This window comes from Falco peregrinus, chromosome Z (genome assembly GCF_023634155.1).
Source record: "Falco peregrinus isolate bFalPer1 chromosome Z, bFalPer1.pri, whole genome shotgun sequence".
NCBI classification, from domain to species: domain Eukaryota; kingdom Metazoa; phylum Chordata; class Aves; order Falconiformes; family Falconidae; genus Falco; species Falco peregrinus.
The window spans coordinates 55,960,187-55,984,098 of NC_073739.1; the positions used below are offsets into that span (position 1 = coordinate 55,960,187).

Genomic DNA, 23,912 nt, shown 5'->3' on the forward strand with positions numbered 1-23,912 from the left:
CACTATTAAGCCATGAGTTGCTACACCTCTGCTAGACACAGAAGAAATCTGATTTCTTTAAGTGTTCCTTGCCAAAACTGCTTCAGATCAAAAAACAAAGATCAAGAATTATAGGAACCTCTTACAAGCTTGATATGGACAGCAAAAGTCTGGGTTATTTTGATGACTGCAGGTACCAAAGCCTTATTGAAGTAAAATGGATGATCAGGAAATCCAAGAAAACCTCTAGCAGGAACTCAAATAAGGAAGCATTTCATTTCACACTAATCACAGAAAGGTCCTTCATATTTCCTAAGGTTTAAGAAAGAGGGCTCTGACTGCCAACAAGTCTTCCTTGGTACCTGCTGCAGTCTTTCCATTTGTGAATGATCTATGACATGCAATTCTCACCAGCACAGAAAAACAGCTGATGGAAGGAAGATACATGTTTCCTGGCTTCAGATTCACAAGCAATCCATCTTGAAGTAAAATCTATCATGACAGAGATGCCTCATTTTTTCCTCTTTATCATGATCAGTATGATGGAGATGCATATGTTTGTTGCACTGACAGGATTCTTGATCATTTAGTGACTTTTTTGAATGAGGAAGAGTGGAAGGGGAAGGGTTTCTTCCTTTTTTATTTTCATCAGCATTTTCTCCCTGACTTATCTGGAGTTATGATCCAGGAAAGCCTATTTCAGCTGTGTAGATGACAGTATACTGACAACAGTATTGTGACATTATCAGTACTCCAGTCACCCTTTTTTCCTGATCAAGTACATTAGCTTCCCTACGAGAGGGGGCAAGGATAATTAATTGCATGAGAAAATTACCCTTTTCTGACATGTGCCAGGTGGAGGTGGGGGAGATTACTTTTCTCATTTTTTCCTAAATTCCTTTAAAATAACAAGCATGGAATTTAGTCAACAACATAACACTTTCGTGTCCTACAACAGAAGATATTCTATTTTCCTTGGCATTCCTTTGGAATGGGAATTAATGGTTTATTTTTTAATTTATTTTAAAAAACTTTCCAGGGCTTAGCCATTCTTCATTCAAAGAGCATTGCCTCTCTTTTCTTCTAAGACCCTACTAATCAAATCAGAAAGATACCTGGTATAAATACAGGGTTGTCCTGCTTCCACTGTGATAGAGTTAATTTTCTTCTTAGTAGTTAGTACAGTGCTGTGTTTTGGCTCTGATGTGAGAACTATGCTGACAGCACACTGACCTTTTCAGTTGTTGCTGGGTGACGTTTATACCAAATCAAGGACTTTTCAGTTCCTTGGGCCCTGCCAGCCAGAGGGCTGGAGGGGCACGGGAAACTGGGAGGGGACACAGCCAGGACAGGTGACCCAAGCTAGCCAAAGAGGTATTCTATACCATATGGCTTCATGCTGAGTATATAAGCTGGGGGAAGAAGAAGGAAGGGGGGGACCTCTGGCATTATGGCGTTTGTCTTCCCAGGTAACCATTATGTGTGATGGAGCCCGGCTGCCCTGGGGATGACCGAACACCTGCCTGCCCATGGGAAGTGGTGAGTGAATTCCTTCTTTTGCTTTGCTTGCATGTGCAGCTTTTGCTTTACCTTTTTCCTCACCTTTCCATTTTGTTATTACTATTATTGTTAGTATTATTGTTGTTCTTACCTCTTTATTCTGTTTAAATTATTAAATTGTTGTTATCTCAACCCTTGACTTTTACATTACTTTTCCAATTCTCCTCTCCATCCCTCTGAGTAAGGGGGAGTGAGCAACTGGCAGTGTGGTGCTTGGTTCCCGGCTGGGGTTAAACCACAACAAGGGTTTATACCCTTACAAGATCAGTCCTTCAGAAAGAAATGGCATTTTTGGCTCTTTCCAAGATCACATTTATTTTCAGTGAACCTTGCTAACATTTGCAGTGACAAATATCTTTTCTATGATAAACATAAATTTGAGTAAGCACTGGACAAAGGTAAGTGGACAGGAACAACTCTTGTTCTGCAACACACCCAACAGCTGGATACCATATCATAGTAGAAAGTTTCCTATGAAGAACAAGCTGCCTCTTCTACTGTGGAAACAACAGAGCTGAGGGCTGTAAAACAAAGGTATGATCAGCAGATTTCCAGTGTGAAATCACTCATTTTGAGCCAAATCGTTAGCCTTAGAGTAAGTGAATTTGGCTCTCGAGTGAACAGATATCCAGTGATGCCTTCTAATTGCTCAGAAAATATTAAAAGTGTTTTCTTTTTTTGTGATCAACAGACTAACAAAAGGCTTCCATTTTTAACAGGTGAGCATAAATTTTGCACATGCCCTGAAACACTACTGTTCTTAATACTATAGCATGAGAGCTTATAGTACAAAGCTTAAACTGTCACTTTTATTCATGTCAAAGTAAACACAGCTTCTGCCAGTAGTCACACAATTAAGTACTTTCTTCCATATGTCCTCCTTCTCCCTTACATTCAAGTATATCCACACATTCTTAAAGAGGCATTTTTTCATTCCAAGTTTAAAATGTGGAAGATGGCTAAATGGGAGCAAAATGGAAAAAATAAATTCAATACAAACCAGATAAAATATATTGCATAAAACAAACAAAATGAAAAAACCCTCAGCTTTCAGAAACCATTATAGTTTCATTATTTTTCAAGGGGATGTTCACAGGATCTCTTGTATCTATGTATTCACAGCAAACAGCTTAAGGATTTTTTTAATAGCATGGGAAATTGGTTATAGAGATCTATCACTATTAATGCAGGTACTCTGAGGTAGTTAGGAATAGGAACCATGCAATGCTAAGAGAGTATAATATAAGAAAACGCATGGCAAGAGATCAGACTTGACTATTCACTTTCAATGCCAACAGAGGAAAAAAATTTACTCATTGAGATAGATGGTGTTTGAAGAATAAACAGTGGGAGCTAGCCCTTTAAGACAATCCAATAGAGTTTTTCAGTAACTTTGCAGAATATGGAGGAAGATAGCATGAAATGAAACCTAGTCAAACTTTGGACAGCTTGCTGAGAATACTTAAGTTTTATGTATCTTTTATGTATTTTATAGCAAAACACTATTTTGTGAGGCTAACTTCTAGCAGTGATGCAGTGAGTTCCATGTTTTCAGGATGCTTCTAAAGCTGCAGTTAATCAGACTGGCAGGACTTACAATACAGCTTGACCCTCAATATGCATACCGCAGCATAAAAGTAAAAATCTAATGTGAACACTATCTGTCTAGCGGGCCTTTTGGGTCTTCTGGGATACATTGCAATGCAAATCAGTCTGACAAGGAAAAACTATTAGCTAAGTAAAGACCAACTGAAGAATACAAAGAAGATTCCTGGAAAGGCCATTAGGCTTAAATTTCTCAACAGAATAACATATAATATAGTATAAGGGCACTTATTAAATAACTAAAGCAAGGCTGTAAGCAGCAACAAAGTCCTATGGTTCTGAGTTTGAAATCCAGCTAAAAATATTTTATTACATTGTGAGATGCAACTGAAAAGAGTACATAATGGATATCCATCAAACTAATTTGTAACATTCTCAACAATTTCAGAGTACAGGATGAAATTATAAGGTTATGATTACTGGAAAGCTTTTGTGGGATGTCCTTTTTTAAAGTTAAAATTCCACTGTTAGAGTAAGGAAATACACTGATGTACTCATTAAGCAAGGTAAGATGACCCAGGAAGCCAACTGCTTAAGGCCTTCCACTCACGATATGCCTAAGGATAGGCTGAGCAATTTTTGACAAGTTCAGTCTGAAACTTTTCTGTTCTTCCATATTTCTCAAGTTAGTACTTCCACACATGTTTACATACAAAAAGAGACAAATTGCTTTCATTTAAGTTGTGGGGTTTTATACAAGTTGCAGAAGCAGAGCTCTGCATACATACACTGATCCATCAAAATGATTACTTTTGCCTGCCATGCCTGCTGCCCCTCACCTTGCCCCTGATAACAAGGCAAAATATTAAATACTTCCCTTTTTGCAGAGTGAGTAAATACTTTGGCCACAATGTATACTTGGAAAGGTATGGGTAATTTACACATATCAGAAATGCAAATCAACACAAGAAAATTTATTGCCTCTAGTCACAAGTTAGATAAGTGACAAAAGGCCATCTACTGCATGTGACCTACCATCATTACTGTCAAGGCATGTCAGAGAACAGAGCAATGCAGTGGACCCAAGTGTTAAAATGTTTGCTGCTTCTTTTTCTGTTGCCACATGACCCTAGCAACAGTAATGTTTTAAATTTTAATGCAGACCTTTTTTGTGGATTTTGTAAAGTATTTAATAGTTATTGGGTTTCAGTTTTGGAAGTTGATTTGAGTTTTGAACTTCCATGTGAAGAGTATTTCGGGCATCTTAACCACAGGGCCTAATTTTTTCATGCAAAATTTTGCACTTGAAACAGTAATAATATAACTAAGCATGAAACCCAGAGTTTTAACTCATGGTTGCTAGGCTATATAAACTTGGTATGTCAGAAAATTATAGCTATTTCAAAGAAAATGCAGTTTATTTAAGCCTCATGTTAACAACAATACTTAAGATTTTATTTTTTTTTAAATACAGAAAGGTGTTTATAAGCACTATTCTAATATTTTCTAGGGGACAATATAGGTACAATTCCAATTGAAATTGTGTTAATATTTGTTATGGTACTTTACATGTAACCTATATGGACAAAATCACAGACTAAAAAAAAGAATCCCATGAAAACATGGCAAAATATTTTACTGATAGGTACTCTGAACAGCTGTTCAGCTTTCCTGACTTGAGGTCTTTCTCACACCGGAACTGTTTCTTCAACACTAAAAAATGCCTTATTGAGAATATCTCTCAAATATTGAAGAGGTATTTCAAAGTACTTTGATAGTTTCCAAAACTAATACGCTCAATCCTGCCTCCAGATTCTGAGAAAGATACCCAGAGTGTAAATCAGGTTCTTTTCTTTATAAACTTACAAACCCATCTTGCCAAAATAAAGAACCAAAGCTATTAGGTAGGTGCATTTAAATTCCTTGTCATAAATCAAAAGTCAAGACAAGCCCCTTTCATCTGAACTGCTTCATTGGTTTTAATTTCACTGTAACTTAGAAGTACGCATTTTTTTCCTTTTCTGGAATAGATTCTGAACTGAATTTCCTGAAAAGTGCATGATGGGTAGAGTAATACTGAGAACACAAAAACGTTTGGCTTTGTGAAGCCTTAAAGTCATGTCCCATTTCCTAATACTTCAATAAATCAGCTTCCACATGCACGAAACTTAACAATCTCATCTTGCACATCAAAAAAAGTACTTGGGCATCCTGATGATTGCAGGTCACAAAATAAACAACACCCTGGGACAGTGGACTTTTTAAGCCTCCAGTGACCAAGTCTTTTAAATGTGACTTGTTTTCCCCTACAGCTTTAGAAATTCAATTGGATCTGCAATTCAATAATAGACAGAATAGTTTAGATCAGAAGCCCTGGGCAAACAGTCACTTACTAAACAGGTTTAACAGCAAGTCAGGAAACTTTGCAGTTCTAAGTAGAAATGGTATAGAGGAGTAAGGAAGAGAGAAAACCAGGGGTGGAGAGTTATAATGTACATAAACTATGCACTACGTAAAAGGTTGTTTCTTTCCTCCTCCTTCACTTCAGTCTCCAATATAGACTATATAAAAAACCTCCACTACAATTAAAAATTACAATCAGCAGATGAAAAGTAAAGCTAAAACACTTATTGAATGTAATGCTGATTTTCCACACAGTTATTTTAGTATCTAACAGACTACTGTAAGATCAAATTTTACCATCACAGTTTAGGAAACCAGATCTTAAAAGATCTTCTTAGTACTGATTCTAAAAGTTGTATACATGAAAGGGAAGCTCTCAGAAAACACAAAACTAACTGAAAAACTTTTGGTAATTTATGTCAATTTCTAGTAACAAGCTGGCCCAACTTTACTACTATTGATGTTAGACCTAACTTTTAACAAAGTATTAGAGAGTGTGTAAAATCAAAAACTTATGTAAAGTTCCAGCTAATGAGAAAACAGTTGAAAACATGCACAACATTTTGCTGCTAAGTAGTTTGTTTTATTACACAACATATTTACCTTAGTAAACATAAGTGCAAATAAAATTTATGTCATGATTATGTCAAACAGTATTCACCAGATATGAAAGCCAGCATTGGTTTTTTTTAAATTTAAATAAGATTGACTAATTACAGACTAAATGCTTGAATTTCACTTACAATTTTAAGATCAGCAAAACAAGCAGTCCACAATAGTTGACTTTTGCATGTCTGTGTTGAAGTAAAGGAACCACTGCTCATTTCGGGCTCAAGTATGTTTCTCTGCCCAACATGCAAAACTATTTCAAATTAACTGAACAAATAGGGAATAAAACTTTATTCAAGTCACCTAGCCAGCAATTAAATCAAATGAGAAGCTGAATCCAGGTGCAGCTGTCTTAAGAGTCTTGTAACTACTCAAAAAAATCCTCTGATTCTTGAAGTTTGCCCTAAGCAATGGAGTCCTTAGCAGATGACCCCTCTAGAAAATAATCTGCCATGGGATCCAGCAAAGTATTTGCAGTCCTGTTAGAAGTGGTGCAGGGACAGAATCTGCTAGAGCATGAAATACTCCCAGAATATAAATGCTTTGTAGGATCAGCAAGCAAACTCCTCCCTTCCTGTTTTGTGTTTGGTTGTTTGGGGTTTTTTTTATTTTTATAAAGAAATATGGTTGTTATGCCAACAGTTACAGAACAGCAGGCTGCAGTGACAGCTAGTGATGAAGACCGTTTATGTCTCACAGCTTCCCTGGGAGGCTGTTACTGAATTACAGATTGATCACGGCAGCAGCACAATCTCACTGAACAATGTGTATGTCCATAGGTTTGGCTTCTGTAATTATTTTGTCTCCTGTTTCCAAACTCAGGTACTTGTCAGTATACTTGAATGGACTAGATGACCTCCAGCGGTCCCTTCCAACCCTGACTTGATCATGCATACAGACTGTGAGGTGTATGACAGATCCTGGGGGATGTGTTATGATCTTGACTATTCAGTGTTGGGTGTACCAGCAGAGGGGTCAGGGTCTAACTGAAAAGGAGCAGGTAGCTGATCTCCACAGTCCAAGTTGTGGCTGCTGATTGAGGCAAAACTTCTTGGAAAAGATCTAGTCAACTTCCACAAGCCACATAAAGAAAAAGAGACAGCTGAGGACTAGATATTGATATTATGAAACCAACTTATCAGCCAGAAATGCAAAGTTTTACTCCAGAAAACCCCATAAGAAGATAGCTATAATGCTGCAACACCAACCACAGCGAGAGAAGAAATGAGGGGCATCCGTTGCTGCTGATAAATAAATCTCACTCTTCTTTAACACTGTAATAAAATAGAAGTATCTATTTTGAAGGGTGGCATGATACAGCACATGGGAAAAAGTGTGTCTTATGAATTAAAGTACCATTCTTAATTCAGAACTTACTGGTTCTTCTATTTTTTCCAGTTCTACTGATACAAGTAGTTCACTGCATCCAAGTTAACATGAAATGATTAATTCAGTTTTAATACAATATGCACCATACTGTTACAAGTCACAATGACAAAGCCACACGAATCAATAAACTATCTACCACAATTTTATATGCTTATATAAAGATTCCCCTGAAAACCTTGTACAAGATTATTATCACTTTTTCTATAATCTTCCAAAGAAGTAATTACAGAAAAAACAAACACCTAAATTCTGAAAGAATACACAGACGCGATGGTTGTGGGAAGACAATGGATGTGACAAAGAACTTGTTCTTACATACACTCACGGAAGAAAAGATCATGAAAAAAGTCAGAAAACTTGCCTTAGATTTCAGTAGCCACACAATAGAGAGGAGTTTGTATTCTGAACCTGCATAAGCAGTGTTACACTTAATTCCTCTGAGTAAAGAGTCTAAAAAATATTAGTAGTTCCTACACTTGCATTTGTTTCAACACACTCTCCAGTTCACCTGTAAGTTAAAAGATGTATACAATAGAGTCACAGTAGTGACTGCAATTCACTGTAAAGCAATCTGACTTAGTTTTAATTTAGCTAATATGAGAACATGTTTAACAAGTCAATAAGGAGGAAGAGGGAAACTAACTTTTCCCCACAGAGTAACAAGCCATGTTGAAAAAGGGGTAGTATATGTACCATCTTGACTAGCAAGGTTTCTGACCTAGCCTCACACAAGTCTCAGAAGGGAACAATGAAAAAAATGACTATCAAGTAAATGGAGAACTGCTAATCAACTGTTTTCAGAATCGACCTTAATGGCTCTTTATCAAATGGTTCAGTGCTTTTCAGTGGTTTTAATGTCTTTAAAAAGAAAGTATGTCTACTAACCCTTCAAAGAACACCAAGCCAATCAGAAGATCACCTGAGGACAGGCTTAAAAATCAGAATAATTTTGGTAAAGAAAACATAGATATTTGCTAAATCCTCTTACTAGGAGGGAAACATTGATTATACAAAACATTATTCTGAAAAACTGGCTAGGAAGTAGATTCACAGAAAAGGATTAAGGGTTTATACTGGATCAAAGATTTAACACGAGTCAATACCTTTAGTGTTAAGAAAATGAAATACTGGATCATGAGGTGTAAAAGTTATACAAAAGAACTCCTCATCATCATTCAAATGAGGCCTGGAATTTTAATGTCTAGCTTTTGACCAAACTTGCAGAAAGATGTCAGTCACATGTAGAACAGCTCGGGGAAATCACTGAAAACAATCAAGACATCCAGGAAACAGGAACTATGGGAAAAGACTGAATGAGCAGTGGTTGTTAACCTTAACAATGAACTGAACAGGGAGACAACTCTTCTATGGCATAAAGAAAGGTAGCAGCTTGTTCTGCATAGCCAGAGTGATTAGAATAAGAAATAATAGGTTTAAAATCCAATAAGAAAAATCAGATAAAATATAAGAGAAAGCCAAACAGTTAAATACATTCTCCTGTGGACTTCTAAATTCACTGCTAATGAAGACTTTGAAGAATACACCAGGTGAGCATCTATTATAAATGACACAGGGCTGTCTGATTCCACCCTGAGTAGGAAGATGAATTGGATGATTTTTTTGGGGCTGCCATTTTTGACAGTAACGCACTTAACACAAATATCAGAGCCAGCTCAAGACACAAAACGTACAAGCCAAAGCTAACTTTTACATTGCTATAGCCAGAATATTTCTTCATTTAAAATAATCAGCTTAAAATGACCTTGAGTAGACAAGCACTGCAAGCACTTCCATCATAGGAAAGGGAAAATGTTTGAGAATTCAGACAGCAGTTTATGTTTCCAGGTCTTTCTTCTCCACTGACTACTTGACAATGTCAAGTATCAAACTCCTGTAGTTTCATAAACTTGCTTAGATTTACAGCTGATATATAATCCAAACCTTTGCTTCCCTAAGTTTTACATCCAGCAGCAGAATCTGGACTAGCTCTTAGCACAGTATTGCACAATGCACTCTCACAAACATGATGTTTGTAACGTAAGCAGGTAAGTTTTCCACCTGTCTTTAGCGAATTATACACAAAAAGTACACTGTACATTCATGTTTGTAATTATACTGTGTAAAAACGTGCTCTGTCAAACCATGTAGACTAGTTTTGTACATACAATACTTTATCTATATGTTTTGGAAGTCTTAAAATTATCAAATTTCCTGGTTTTGAAAAGACTTACCAACAACCAATCCTCACCTCCTTACTACCCCTGTTACTACCATTCTGAAAAGGGGACATGCATTACAGTTCATTAGATGTGTACTTCACAGAAGAATATCAAGAATCCTCAAGTACAACAAAATCATAGATTTGCTGTAAATTAAGTTTAGAATCTTTACTTTCAGGTCTTAAGTTCTTGTACTGTTTATTAACCGTTTTGATCTCAGTAGAGCAAAGAAATGCTCAGGACTTGGAAATGAAGCAGCATGAGAGTAAGAAGACTTACTTGAAAGTTTCCAAATTCTTAAAAGGGTTAAATTCAGGTATTTTAAAAAATAATAAAATAAGCTTCTGCAGCACAGAAAGCTGTAATATACACTGATAACTGGTCTTCTCCATCAAAAAGAATTCTTCATGTATCCTAAAGCTGACACGTAAGAAAGTGTCCAAAGACATAAGAAATATGTCAGGGTCCACAGCAAGAGAATAGTTGCAGTAGAAGGTTATCACAGTCCTGATTCAGCATATAATAACACTGATTGAAGTTTCAGCAATGCAGCTTAAAACTTATTTATGCCTTCAACACAGCAGCAAAAGCTGGATTGGGATATTTGGCCTTAACTACCATATTGTGCTCTCCCTGGTGCAACTGTGCACTCTTTAAAAAAAAAACACCACAAATGAATAATTTTCAACTGTTAAAAACCCAACAACCAAGAAACAAACAAAAAAGGGACAACCTACCCGCAGCCATTGCTTCTCTGTGAGAGCATCACTGTAGTCCACATCCCTGCGCTGACGGGATCCTCTTCCAAATATTTTCTCTTCTTCTTCTTCACACGTAAGCCTTTCAACTTCAGCATCATCCTTAATAATCCAGGATGGTAATTCATCCTCCTCCATCAAGCGGGGCTTACGCTTGGGGTTTCTGGCATCCTCCCTGCGACGGTCCATGTCCATGCGCTGCAGTGGCAGTTGGGAAAGGATAAAACAGTTTTAAGGACAAATTTTAAGTGAACCATGGAAACTCGTGGCTAGCTAATGATACTTGAAACTTTAAAACAAGTCTTTCACAGGTACTTCCCTTCCACAACACTTCTAAGTATTTCTAAAATGCAACTATAAAAAGAAGAGGCTACACTTTATTTTCAGTCAAGCTCACTACTCCAGAACTAGCTTTTACTGAAGTAAATAAGACAACACAGCAGCTAAGTGATACAACACAGATCACAAGAACACGGTTGTGTTAATTAAAAACTCTCGTCCTTTTTTGCACAGGTTTTATAATTTCTTTGTATTCATAACTGTGATCTGCAAATTCTAATCATTCCTTGACAACTTCTTATTAAGTTGTTGTTATTATCTTACCAAAAAGAATAACCAAAACCACACTAGTTTTGTGAGTCTGAATATCAGAAGAAGATTTAAAACTGGTACGACAAAAAAGGAATCAAGGCAGAGAGTTAAGAAATTCAGAGAAAAGCTTGCCTACACAGTGCCAGAAAGCCAACATGCTTAAACCATGAACTTAATGCTGTACTATGCAAATATCAGAACACATACAAAAATACCAAATAAGATTAGGTAAAGTGTTAAGAATATTAGAAGGTAATGTTAAGACTTTCAGCTGAAATTGAAATAATCACATAAATTCATTTCAAGTGTGGTGAACAATTACCTCAGAAAACAGATATGGATACTTAGGATTCATTCCTGAGTATTCAGGTCATTCCCATCGCCAGCATCCACCTCTCTCGACTCTACACTGACCTATGCTCCTGTGGTCCTGTGAATCTAATGTGCGGGTTTTTTTAAGTAGCCCAAAACAGGTAATATGAACAGCCTTTTCAAATAGGCCTTTTGAAGAGTTATATAGCACTTAAACACTCAGTAATCAGTTGCTAAGCAAAGAAAACAAACAGGTGGCCATAAAGCATTTAATTTTCATGTTTGAAAAACTAACATAAATAGACTCACGCCAGAATTGGCTGTAGCATCAGAACAGGCTACCGCTTTGGCCAGTTAACGTTTGAAAGACAATTATGCACAAACCCTTCCCTTGTGTCCATGATGCTGTGCTTATACAGAATGCCAACTAGACATGCCAGCATTTTACATCCCTAGTGAAGATGCAGACATGCATAAATGCAGAGGTATTATCTACCTACTGGGGCAGCTCAAATCCAGCCAGATTACTAACTGAGGCTTACTGACTGCACTGTTGAATATGCGGAATCTTCTCTCATCTTGGCACTTCTCAAATACAAGCATTCCAAAATAATTCCTCAGGCACATCACCTTACCTGGTGCCCTATCTGATTTCTAAACTCAGTGAAACGCAGAACCTAAGATGCGTGTCTTCACTCTGCGGGTCCAACTACATCCAAGAAGCAACTATAAATACATGTGGGTTTTCTCCATCTTTCATTACCTCAGACAATGATGAATGGGCTGCATAGTCTTTACTTTTTTATAGCAGACTTCATGATTTCACCTTTCAAGGAACATCTCATTCAGTCTGAATTAATTTCAAAAAATGTCTCATTGAAGTCAGATATGTGGCTTGTTTTATTGCTAACTTGGCAACTAGCAAGCTGCACTAAGAGAAGGCCCAAATGGGATAGACAGGGTAGATTTCTCTATTATTTAGCAGAGAACTTCAGTAAAGTTTGGGACGTCATATTACAATGACATTAAGTATATGAAGTGAATGCAGAAGCTTCATTTGTTTTGCTGATGACCATGTTTCCATCTCTAAGGCAAAGACTGAACAGTAAGGTAGTATATTTTAACAGCTGTTTTCTGAAATACATGTGCCTGGGAAGGAAAATTACAAGACACTAAGTTAATCTGAGATGTAAGTGATACAAACAGCCATTTGTACTCAAACCACTTTTATCTCTGGGAAAGCTCTGTCCTTATCTTCCCATGTCTTGCCAAAACATCTGCTTCTAAACCAGATACCATATTATATTGTAACTAATAAATTAATTGTTTTTAGACTGTCCTCAATGAGGCCTAAATGCTGGAAATGAAAAACCAATGCTTATACATAAGTGGAGAACTAAAAGTGTTGGCACACTCAAGGCCTAAAACTTCCATTTTAGAAAAAGCACAGAGCATTGCTGTCCTTTGAACTATGAATTGTTATCTTAAACTTTCTAAATCATAATTAAAGCTGTTCTGAAAAAAAACATACAAGCTACTCAGTATAAAACCAGTAATTTATACTTAGTTGCTGCTATATTGCCATTTTGGATTCAAGGAATTAAACTGTATTTGCACAGCTAGAGTATGAGCACACATTTAGCTTTCCACTTGAAAGGCTCTTTTTACATCAGAAATTTTTATTTAAGTAAATATAACATTAAACATAACTTCTTTTTCCCCAGGAAGAGTAACACTTTTTGAAGCACACTATTATAAAATGACAAGAGTTGTACAGAAAACACTGAAACACTGACTTTTCTACGAATATTTCCTAAACTTTTTTACTATGTGATGAGGTGCCATCATTTGCAATGAATACAAAAGGAGGACAGTGTGAAGTCTGAGGCTATCTGGAGTTTTTATCTCTTGTTATACATATGGAACCTCTAAAAGTCAGGGGAACAAAGTCTACTTGTACACATCCTCTTTCTGAACAGTGTAGTTAGTTTTATAGCTACATCTCAGGATCTATGCCAAGGAATGCTTCTAACCTGAAAAGTGACAGCAGAACAGCTGCTTAAGGAACTTATGTGCTCTCTTGCCTATTGTTTTGGAACTGCTCTCTTTAAATAAGCAAAATACATGCTTTTACACCTCTAAGCCAGTGAATGAACAAATCGAAACACATTTGTTGGTTATTGCAGCTTACTGCATTCTGATTATATCTGCACAACCTTAAAAGAGACAATAAGGTGGCATAGGTATCACCGAGGAAAGGAGAATAGATGCCTGTGTATCTGACTATGCAAGAGCTAAAATATTAATAAAAAGATGACCAGAAAACCTGACTGCAAACTTGTTTTTTAGACTTTTCTTTTATAAACAGTTTACTAAAATGAAAAACAATTTCTTTATTAACAATTATTTCTTAGCCATTAATATTTAACTTTACTGTTTCTATCTCAAGTGTTTTAAAACTCCTGGCTTTTGAAGCATGTTAGCTTTGCATCTTCAAATTTTTATTACCTACTATCAACTCTTCATTATCCCTTAACAACTTTCATGTAAATTAATGCAGAAAACACAAATTCAGCCCACACAGTGCTAAAACTGTCTTCACTCTAGGCCCCTCAACTGTTTTATTGAATGGCTGTTAATAGCCTTCAAACTTAATCCAAAAATGTGACTTTGTAGAATTTTCCTGCAAACAGGCATAAATTCATCAGCTACTTTCAATCTATGGATTGCTAGTACAGCTGCTGTAGGATTAGAGGGCAGCGTGCTTTACTTTCACTACTGAAGTATTCTCCTGTTGCTGTGACAGTGGCTCCCAAAGGTCCTCCAGCAATCCTCACGTTGTACACACACTAAAAGGCAAGAGACGTGCCTACGCTGACAATTTAGTAATTACTCCACCAGCACTGTAGCAGCACTAGCAAAAATGGGAAGTACCAATAAAAATTAGTTGCTCACATTTGATCCGCTTCACTAGCTCTCCTTCACTGACTGTTCAACAGCTGTAGCAGCAGAGATGCAGCTGACTAGGCCCCTGACAGAACCATCGGCAAACCCCAGTGAACTCACACAGAAACAGCACTGTCAGCCTGCTAATCTTGCCACATTCCTGGAGTTGTCCTTGCCAATATCACAGCCCAAAAGTCAGAAGAAACGTTGAAAAATAAAAAGCATGTTGTAAAATGAGCAGGCTGAACTGTGCAAACACTGCAGATTTCTCAGGTCGTGCCAGACCCTTTCTTCAGATCGGCACTGCCCCACAGCACTGTCCACAAGGACCTCTGAAGTCTTTCTGTCACGTGAGCAGCTCTGTATTTAAGTACACTATCTTTCTTTGCTCAGGTGAACAATGCAAGTAAATAAAGCCTACTCCTCCAATAAAGTTCTCCAAAATTTGAACAACAAAAGGCTAAGGCCTTTGTTAAAAACACTGGAGAAATACTCCATTTACGATCATATCATTCTTACCATAAAGAGATCAAATTCCTCCTCTCGTCGGGCAATCATCTGATTCAGAGTCTCATCATCAGGAACTTCATCTTCCTCCTAGTTACACAGATAAATAAAGGTATCAGGAAGAAGCTACATGCCACTTGAAGTAGCAGCCTCCATCAGGTCAGTGTTGCACTGACCCTCCTTCCGTCACAACACGCGTGAAGCACTCAAAACTGAAACTTTTAAAGTGTTAAGCAATTAAGTAGTAATGCAAAATAGACATCATTAGAGAGGTGACTGGGACTTATTACCCCCTTCATAAACTGAGCATGAGGAAATGAGCAAATATGCAACCAGGAAATTTGGGGTTGTGGTTTTCCTGGGTCAGAAGCACAGTTAGTGCTTCAGTTAAAATACATGCATTTCCGTTCTGCTCTTCTGCAGTACTCCCTCAGAAATACCATTGTGCATTATGAGGTCTTTGCTGTCAAAGCAAGGATAGTGCAAAAGTCCTGGTTAAATGAAAAAAGAAGAAAAAAGTCATTATACTGGGAAAAAGCCCTGCTGAATCCCTCTTGCTCTGGACCATTATCTGCCTACAAATTGAGATGTGAACCTCTGACTTCAGACAAAATTAATTATTCCATAAACACAGAAACAGTCCTTGGTAAAACAATTTAGAACAGTAGAATTCAACTAAAAATGTTAAAGCTGAACAGCTATGATACCCATTTTAATACAATCAGAGTCCACAATGTTCAGTTCCCCTCCTGAATTGTTCTTAAAGCACGTGGCATTTCAAATCTGACAACAGGTCAATCGAAACAATAAAACCACATACTGGCTCCTACACAGGGCTTACTGAACCTATATTACAGTATGCTGCAGTCCTAGAATTTTTCATGAAAACTCATGTTTTGTACTTAGTGAAATGGGAGTATAGAATGCCGCACATAGCAGCCAAAAAACCCTAATGTTCTGTAGCTTTTTCCCCCTGAAACAAACAGAAAAGGTCTTTATCTCTATCCACACATCTTATTTACCCTCCACTGGCAATATTTCTGTATCTCAGAAAAAAATGCAGTTCTTATTAATGCAATTCCCAACAAACTGAACACCTCTGTACCTTAATGTACATGTAATTTACATTTTAACATGAAAAAAAATAGCTGGGAAAATGACAGAGAGCTAGTTCTTCTCAATTCTAGTCAGTGCACCTTTAATGTTCAAGAAAAGGAACATAGTTACACACACAGACAGACTAGTATATGTCCCTTCTTTTATGATCAATGAAGAATGTGACCCTTAATGAAAGTTTCATATTCATCCTATCATCTCAGACAGCAGCTTGTGATCTGAAAACAGTAAGGGATCCCACTGCAGAAGCTGTAACAACAGTGCCCACAACATCTGTGGTTAGTCTTAATAATCCTGTTGCAACCAGGCAGCCTTGGCAGAAGAAAAGTTTATAAACACCAGTGCCAATGAAAAATACCTCCATGAACAAATTACTTCTAATCACCTGTCATACTTTCCTATTATTCCAATGTATCTTTCTAAATACACAGAAAATCTTTGCTTTATCTAGTACTGCTGAAAGAAAAAACAGAGCAAATAGGAGAGGAAAGAAGAAAGAAAAATAAGAGGAGTTTTGATACTGAATTTACGAAAACTACTGAGAAGGTACAAATAAGAATATAGTGCTCTACATACAAGTGCAAAAAACTTTGATATGCAAGTTTAAACCATGCTTAGCATAGGAATATTTAACTAGGTGGTCACTACACAATCTCTTTATTAGGTGTTCTAGTGTGTATGTGCAAGTCAAAGTTGTTTTGAGATGAGTAACTTTCAGCTGAAAGATTTACTTTTTCTTGTCACTGTCTCATTTGATACTCAAATTTTGTTTCCAGTGATGTTGCAATGAAGAAGCAATGGCTGACCAGTGCAGGATGGTGCAAATTCAATCCCTCTTACTCCCTCAGCAGTTTCAGTGTTTGGGTGAAGTTTTGCATTGTCTCTGTTTACAAAGAAATTTTACTTGAAAGCTTCAGCTTCAGTCTGAATGTTAGGGGTCCCAAATATGGCTTTCATCCAAATGTTGAATTTTGTTCACATTAAAAGAAGAGTCTGCAGTGACAGGCAAAAGAAGGGGCTCACCATTCCATGCCAATGCAACACCAATGTTTGCTTTAAAGACTGATGCTGAGTTATGGCAAGCAAACCTTGGTTAAATTTGTGCTTGCTTCAGGATGGTAGACCAAGAGTATTTGAACAACACCCAAGAAGCAGATTGCTCTGAAATCATCTATGAAATAAGGCATGTCAAGTAGGCCTGAACTAGAGTCTTGACTTCTGAAACAATTTCAGAAAAATATTTTCTAGAGCTATGAAAACATAACAGATTTACATCAATTTTAAAAACAAATCGGCTTATGGAAAACTTCTATTGATTTCAAGTTCATCTGTCTACTCATATAGATGGTATTGGCTGGTTGAGAACTACAGTTTTACTTTATCAAAAATGGTACATATACAACATCCTGTTTCTGCATTCAAACCCTAAATAAGAGAAAATTACTGCTAAACAGTTTGTCAGTCTTCTTCATTTCTTATGAAAAATACAAATGCAAGAATACAAAATTCTATCTTAATGATATACTAGCTTTTTCTAATGCACCAGAAGACAAAGAGTTTAGACAATTGTTTAACTATTGAAGAAGTAAACTCCTTGGTCTTTGAAACTTTACCCCACATAATGAAGGATGCCTGTAAAACAGACTATAGAATCTTCTTTCCTTTGAGTGTCCACCCTGTTCAGACATAAAAGGCACACTCAGAGGCAAAATTAGACTTTAAATCTCTGTGTCTTTAACCAGTACAGGTTATTTTTGAGGTGGGGAAAAAGTACTGCAGAATGGGATTCTTTTGTGTCTTCAGTGTAATTGATACATTTATACACTCTGTCCCAAATATGGCTTTCATCCAAATGCTGAATTTTGTTCACATTAAAAGAAGAGTCTGCAGTGACAGGCAAAAGAAGGGGCTCACCATTCCACAATCACAATTTCAGAGAAGAATACAATGAAAAGACAGGGACATACAGTCAAGTGATTCTATAATTTCACTTCTCACTATTACAAGGAAAGACTTGACAGCTGGTTTTTTAACAGCTAATTGTTTCTTGAAGAAGAAGTGGTAATCAGAAGTCCAGGTTGGACACAGCACCAGAAAGAGAGTTATTTTGTTGGCTTGCCCTAACCCTAGAGCATATCAAAGCAGATCTTAACTCTTTGGATCCAAAGGATCCAAAAGAAGCACAATAAGCAGAGTCTTTCAAGATTGAACCTAGGTAGTACTAGTTGCTCAGCATGTCTGAAAATCAGATTACTTAGTTTAACACCTCAACTGGATTTAGGAACTGTTTTATAATCTGTTTTGGAAAAAATCTTTGAATAAAATTCTTTGCCAAAATTATGAGACAGCAGAAAGGGTTTAAGTTACAATGCCTAATTCTACACTAAGATTTAATTCTAACAATTGCATCACAACCATTACATTATAACCTATTACTGTGAGCCAAAAACAAACAAACAAAAAAAAAAAAAAAAAACAAAAACAAAACCAGAGAGAAAAATTAAGTTGTTTCTTTGACTGGACGGCAAGAACATGATGACATTTCTGATTTCAAAGGACAGGACAAACTTTGGATCTGAGGAAAAAAATGGCAAAGTACTTCCTGGAACATTCCCTTACTGATTCCTTCTCACCACTTTACCTCATTTTCTTCTTCATGTTCCAATATAGCCTGTAGGAAGGCTCTCCTTTCATGGCTTGAAGATTTCTGATCAAACATTCCAGCCTGAATAACTTTTTGATCTACATTCAGCTTATACTTTGCAGCAGCAAGTATCTTCTCTTCCACACTGTTCACAGTACACAGTCGCAGGACTCGAACTTCATTCTGCTGACCAATTCGGTGAGCTCTGTCTTGGGCCTGCAAGTCCTATTAGGCAAAAAAATACAAGGAATGATTTATAATGTAAGTCTGCTACAGAAATTGTTCTCTGCTTAAAGGACATTATAATGCTGAATTCTTTTTGTTATACAAAGGAAGTACTCAAACAACAGTCCACCACAATTCACATGGTTCATTCCTCATCATCAAACTTCATCAGACCAAGGTAAAGGGAAAAATAAAAGGAAAAAACATGGACATGCTCTGTACCGTGTGCATGCAGTAAACCAAAAACTTCTTGAAAGCATGTGCAGTGACTGAGAACGGCTGATGTATTTATTTTTTCCCTTCCATTCAAATCTCATGGCCTTCCAAGCCAAAATGAACCCTAAAGTAAAACATGTCTTGTCTGCAGGAAAAGAAAGCAACTAATTACTAGGAAAAAAACCATACAGAAACTTACCTATTAAAGACCATTGATAATTCTTAAATACATGAACTAAAAATTATTTGATCTGTTGAATTGGCTTTTAACTGGGAATATTTGCATTAAAACAGCTTAAATATGATCTTCCCGATTTAAAGTTCATACATACAAGAATGTGAATCAATATAACTATTTTTTGGTCAGGTGACTGCACTTAAGAAATGGTGAAAATAAAAAGTATACTGCAGGTCATAGGTAAAGAATTTCTTTTATTAATTCAAAATCTTATCTATTTTTTTGGGGAAAAGAGAAATCCATTAACTCCTATAAATGATGTGTTTCTACTTCAGCATAGTCAGATAATAAAGGGTATTTAACCTCAAAATGTATCACAGTTTTGTGCTACCACACAACACAGAAATTTCTTAATGTAGAGGGAAAAAAACCAGGCAATGAGTGTGCCTGTTTCAGTCCAGCACCTTGCTTTTGCCACCGGTTAGCTCTTCCCTCCCACAATTCCCTTCCCAAGCACTACATCCCATGAGGCTGCTGCAACCTAAAGGTGTATTTGAAGTTCGCATTAACAGTAAAGATGAAGCTACAATATGAATTTGTTTACATAATTATTCTCAGAAGCACAGGAAAATGGTAAAGCCAGGAAATGTAAGTATTTCTGGAAATATGCTGTTTAAGTGCTACCTCTCCCTCACCTCCTCTTCCCCCTCAGTTATCCCCTTTTAGCACACTGCTCATTAAAATGAACAGCTCAGTCCCATCTGCCAGACAAGAGAAACTGCATGCACTGAAAAGAAGGTTGAGGGGAGACCTTATCACTCTCTACAGCTACCTGAAAGGACGTTGTAGTTAGGCAAGGATGGTTCTCTTTTCCCAAGTAACAAGCAATAGGACAAGCGGAAACAGCCTCAAATTGTTCCAGGGGGAGCTTAGATGGGATATTAGGAAAAATAACCACTGGAACAGGCTGCCCAGGGAAGTGAGTCACCATCCCTGCAGGTATTTAAAAGATGTATAGACATAGTGCTTAGGGACATGGTTTAGTGGTGGACTTGACAGGGTTAGGTTTATGTTTGGACTACATGATCTTAGGGATTTTTTTCCAACCTAAATGATTCTAAGCAATCTGCCAATTGAACACTCCAGAAAATATTCTGTAATTTTCACTATACCGCAAGGATTTATTGCTATCAAACTGTTGAAATATACAGTACTCTGCACTAAACTTGTCTGTGAAAGTGACCTGAAGACAACCAAAAATACAAAGAATGAAGTGTTTTCTACGCTGCTTTCAAAACCTCTAAATATAATTTCTTATATAAACAAAAATTTCTTAAGCCTTGCTTTAAATGAGTCACCATGGCATCTATGGGAGTTCAAATGCCTTCAAACTTTTATATAAAACTCTCTTTAGACTCACTTCCCTTACTTTTACATGTGGCCATTGACTACGATGTGATTTGCATATATTTGCACAATAGCTGAAAACATACAGATAGCTAAGTACTTTCAGAGATATTTAAGTACATTAAAAAAAAAGGCACTAAGTGACAAAGATTTCAGTTACCTCTTCTGGATTTTTTAAATAAGCCAAGCAGTTTGATAACCTCTTTTACTAGTCATCTATACTCACTCCTACACACCTACACCAACAGTTTAAGTTCAGTGTCTCAGGCCAAGACTGCTGCACTCATACGGCTAATAATTTCCTGAGACAGGCAGTGCTCTGCACAGCCTTTACTAAAATAGGGCAACCTATCTGCTGAAGACTCAAAATGTGGAGTTACTTATGTCCTAAGAGTTAAAGAATGAGTACAATTATACAAATTAAGCAGGCCTATAAGGCCCCTAGCTCTCAGGATTCCAAGACTCAGACAAAGTATATATACAAGCACAGAATTACTGATTACAACCGAAATGTTTCCTGGTTGTAGCAGTTTGCTTCACTAATTTTGTAACAGTTTTCTTCACTCAAAGCAGCATTTTATGACTTATCTGGATCTACTCCTTTCACCCCAGGTGATATAATCCCCAATTTAAAAAGGAACCCAAAAAAGCATGATGATATTCTTTGCAGATTTCATGAAGGTAAGTAAATAAAAATACCTGGTGAGGATTCCAGTCACTATCAAAGATTATAACAGTGTCAGCAGCCTGGAGATTTAAGCCTAGCCCTCCAGCTCTTGTACTCAGCAAGAAGATAAAGTACTGTGACCCAGGTTCGTTGAACTTCTTCAACAGAGCAGCTCGATCCTCTGATTTTGTTGTGCCTGAAAGGATATAAAAAAACCCCAACCTTACAATAAAGATGTGAACTAAAATAATGTAAATACAATGTCAGCTGCTAAAGGTACGTATTAGAAGGGAAATCTTAGCTCACTTGCTCTTTGCCATATCTGCCACATTTTCCATAATACAAAATAAACACTGGCCATGAATGTTTTGGTCAACTGCCTATCACATCTAAGAGGCAGACTTCTAAATACCTCTTATTAAGTATTTCTTCTGACATTTCAGAAGTGGACTTTAAAATGCTGGCTAACATTGTTTTTTTATAACTCACATAAATGTCAACTGAAGTTGCTACACACAAACAGAAGAGAGCTACAGTTTTTATTAATGCCTTCTGGACACAACAGCATCTAAATATTTCAAAAGTTACTTAAAATACAGATTTATCAAAATGTGAGTGGTAGCCTTCAGAGTCATAATTAATATGAAAGGGATTGAAAATTCTTAAAATCTTGAGGGTGATAGTGTACAATGGCTGAGGGAGGGCAGGCAAGGAATTAAATACTGGTGAAACCATAGACAAAGTTCTAAGTAAAAACCAAGCCCTGTGCACTCTGACAATGAGATGAATTTCATGTACTTCGACAACAGTATATGCATCATCTTAGCCTGGTCCACTGTTTTCCTCACCTTTTTCACGCTTCTGTCTGTAACTGAAAGCCAAAGAAAGTCTGCTGGTTTAGGAAGGTATTGATAGATGTACAGAAGATGGATGTTTTTCTGTTACTGTGGTAGGTTGACCCCAGCCAGCTGCCAGACTCTCCCCCCACGCTACCCATCCTCAACACTACAGGCAGAGAAAATAAGATGGAAAAGCTCCTAGGCTGAGATAGAGGAAGTTTAATAAAAGTAAAAGCTGTGCATGCAAGCAAAGCAAAAAGAGGAATTAATTTACTACTTCCCAACATCAGGCAGATGTCCAGCCATGTCCTGGAAAGCAAAGCCTCAGCACCTGTAACGATTGCTTGGGAAGACAAATGCTGAAATGAGGAATGTCCCTGCATCCTCTTCCTTCACCTCAGCTTTTACTGCTGAGCATGTCCCTTTGGTCTGTTTGGGTCAGCCGTCCTGGCTGGGTCCCAGCTCACCCTCAGCCTACTAGCCTTGAAGGTGGAGGGGTAGTTTGGAGAGAAAGCCTTGACACTGTGCAAATATGGCTCAACAACAGCCAAAATGCTGCAGTGTTATCAATCCTGCCTAGCCAGAAATGCAAAGCACAGCACTACATGGGCTGTCAGGAGGAAAGTTAACTTCATCCCGGTCAGACCCAGTACAGTCACAGAGCCAAATGGCTAGCCCACAGAAACCTATTCCCTTCAGAAGCACATGACTTGGGTAGAAAACACTCTATGCAAGCAGACAGCTGGATAGTATCTACATACATATTACATTCCAGACTGGAAGATATCATCACAAAACTGGTTTTTTTTGTGTTGATAAAACACAAAAAAAGAAGAAAAAAGTTGTTGATAAAAAACTGAAAAAAGAAGAAAAAAGGGTTCATCTCACTAGTTTAAGAAATTACCTGCAAAACCTTAAAGAAAACAAGGAACTGTATTTACTACACTGCATATTACCATAGACATCCTAGCATGAAAAAGAATTAATTTTAAAATACATGGTATAAGGTAATTTAAAACATTTTAAATGCAATATAATGAATATTTCCTGAATGGAAGCTTTAAAACATCTGCAGGCCAGAGGTGCAAGGAGGGTTTGGGTAGCACAGTTCTATTGTTCTTTAGCCAGTTTTGACAAAGACATCCTGTGGCAGTGAGACAGCTTGTTTGCATCTCAGATTCATTACTCCATATTACAATTGAGGATAACAGTGTTTCAAGTCTATGTTCATTAATATTAGTAAAGGATGAGAACACTTCTCATCATTACTTTTTCTTCCAAATAAAGCATGAAGCAAAAAGTCTACTTAAAATGCTGCAAAAAGGATATCCAAAAGGACCTTAAACTCTCACTTTATTCAAGAACCTTAAACTCTCACTTTATTCATGCCATTCTTTATATTTTTCTTAAATCAATGCTTTTCTATTAAAAAGCTGTATTTTGATAAATGCTGCTGGCCCTATGTTATACTATAATGTGTGAGATAAATACATTAAGTAAAAATAATGAATATTTAAGAAGGTCAGTATGAGGCAGAGATCACCAACATGAAAGAAGGCAAAATGAAAACTTGTTTCAAACCGGTTTAATCCTCAGATGCTATTTTTAGTTATTTTCCTTTCAATATTACCCCACTATGTTTCTAAAACATTTTTTCATTCAAAGGTAATAAAACATATCTATACATAAAGTAATCGAGGCTACTGACCTTCCTGTGAAATTCAGGAAGAAAATCACAGGTACTACTTTACCTGTCACTGAAATTCAGCTGTCCTGTGGAGAACAGCAGCTGAACTTTAAAC

General features: G+C 37.0%; 1 protein-coding gene across 5 annotated transcripts in view; it reads right to left on the reverse strand.

Moving 5' to 3' along the window:
• SMARCA2 (SWI/SNF related, matrix associated, actin dependent regulator of chromatin, subfamily a, member 2) overlaps positions 1 to 23,912 on the reverse strand; it is a 120,061-nt gene that overhangs the window by 23,700 nt on the left and 72,449 nt on the right. For all 5 annotated transcript variants that reach the window (XM_055790263.1, XM_055790258.1, XM_055790259.1 and 2 more), the window contains 4 exons: positions 21,304 to 21,467; positions 18,576 to 18,803; positions 14,831 to 14,908; positions 10,442 to 10,660 (listed from right to left, as the gene is read on the reverse strand). In XM_055790263.1, the coding sequence (XP_055646238.1) occupies positions 10,442 to 10,660; positions 14,831 to 14,908; positions 18,576 to 18,803; positions 21,304 to 21,467 (689 nt within the window). The remainder of the gene's footprint in view (positions 1 to 10,441; positions 10,661 to 14,830; positions 14,909 to 18,575; positions 18,804 to 21,303; positions 21,468 to 23,912) is intronic.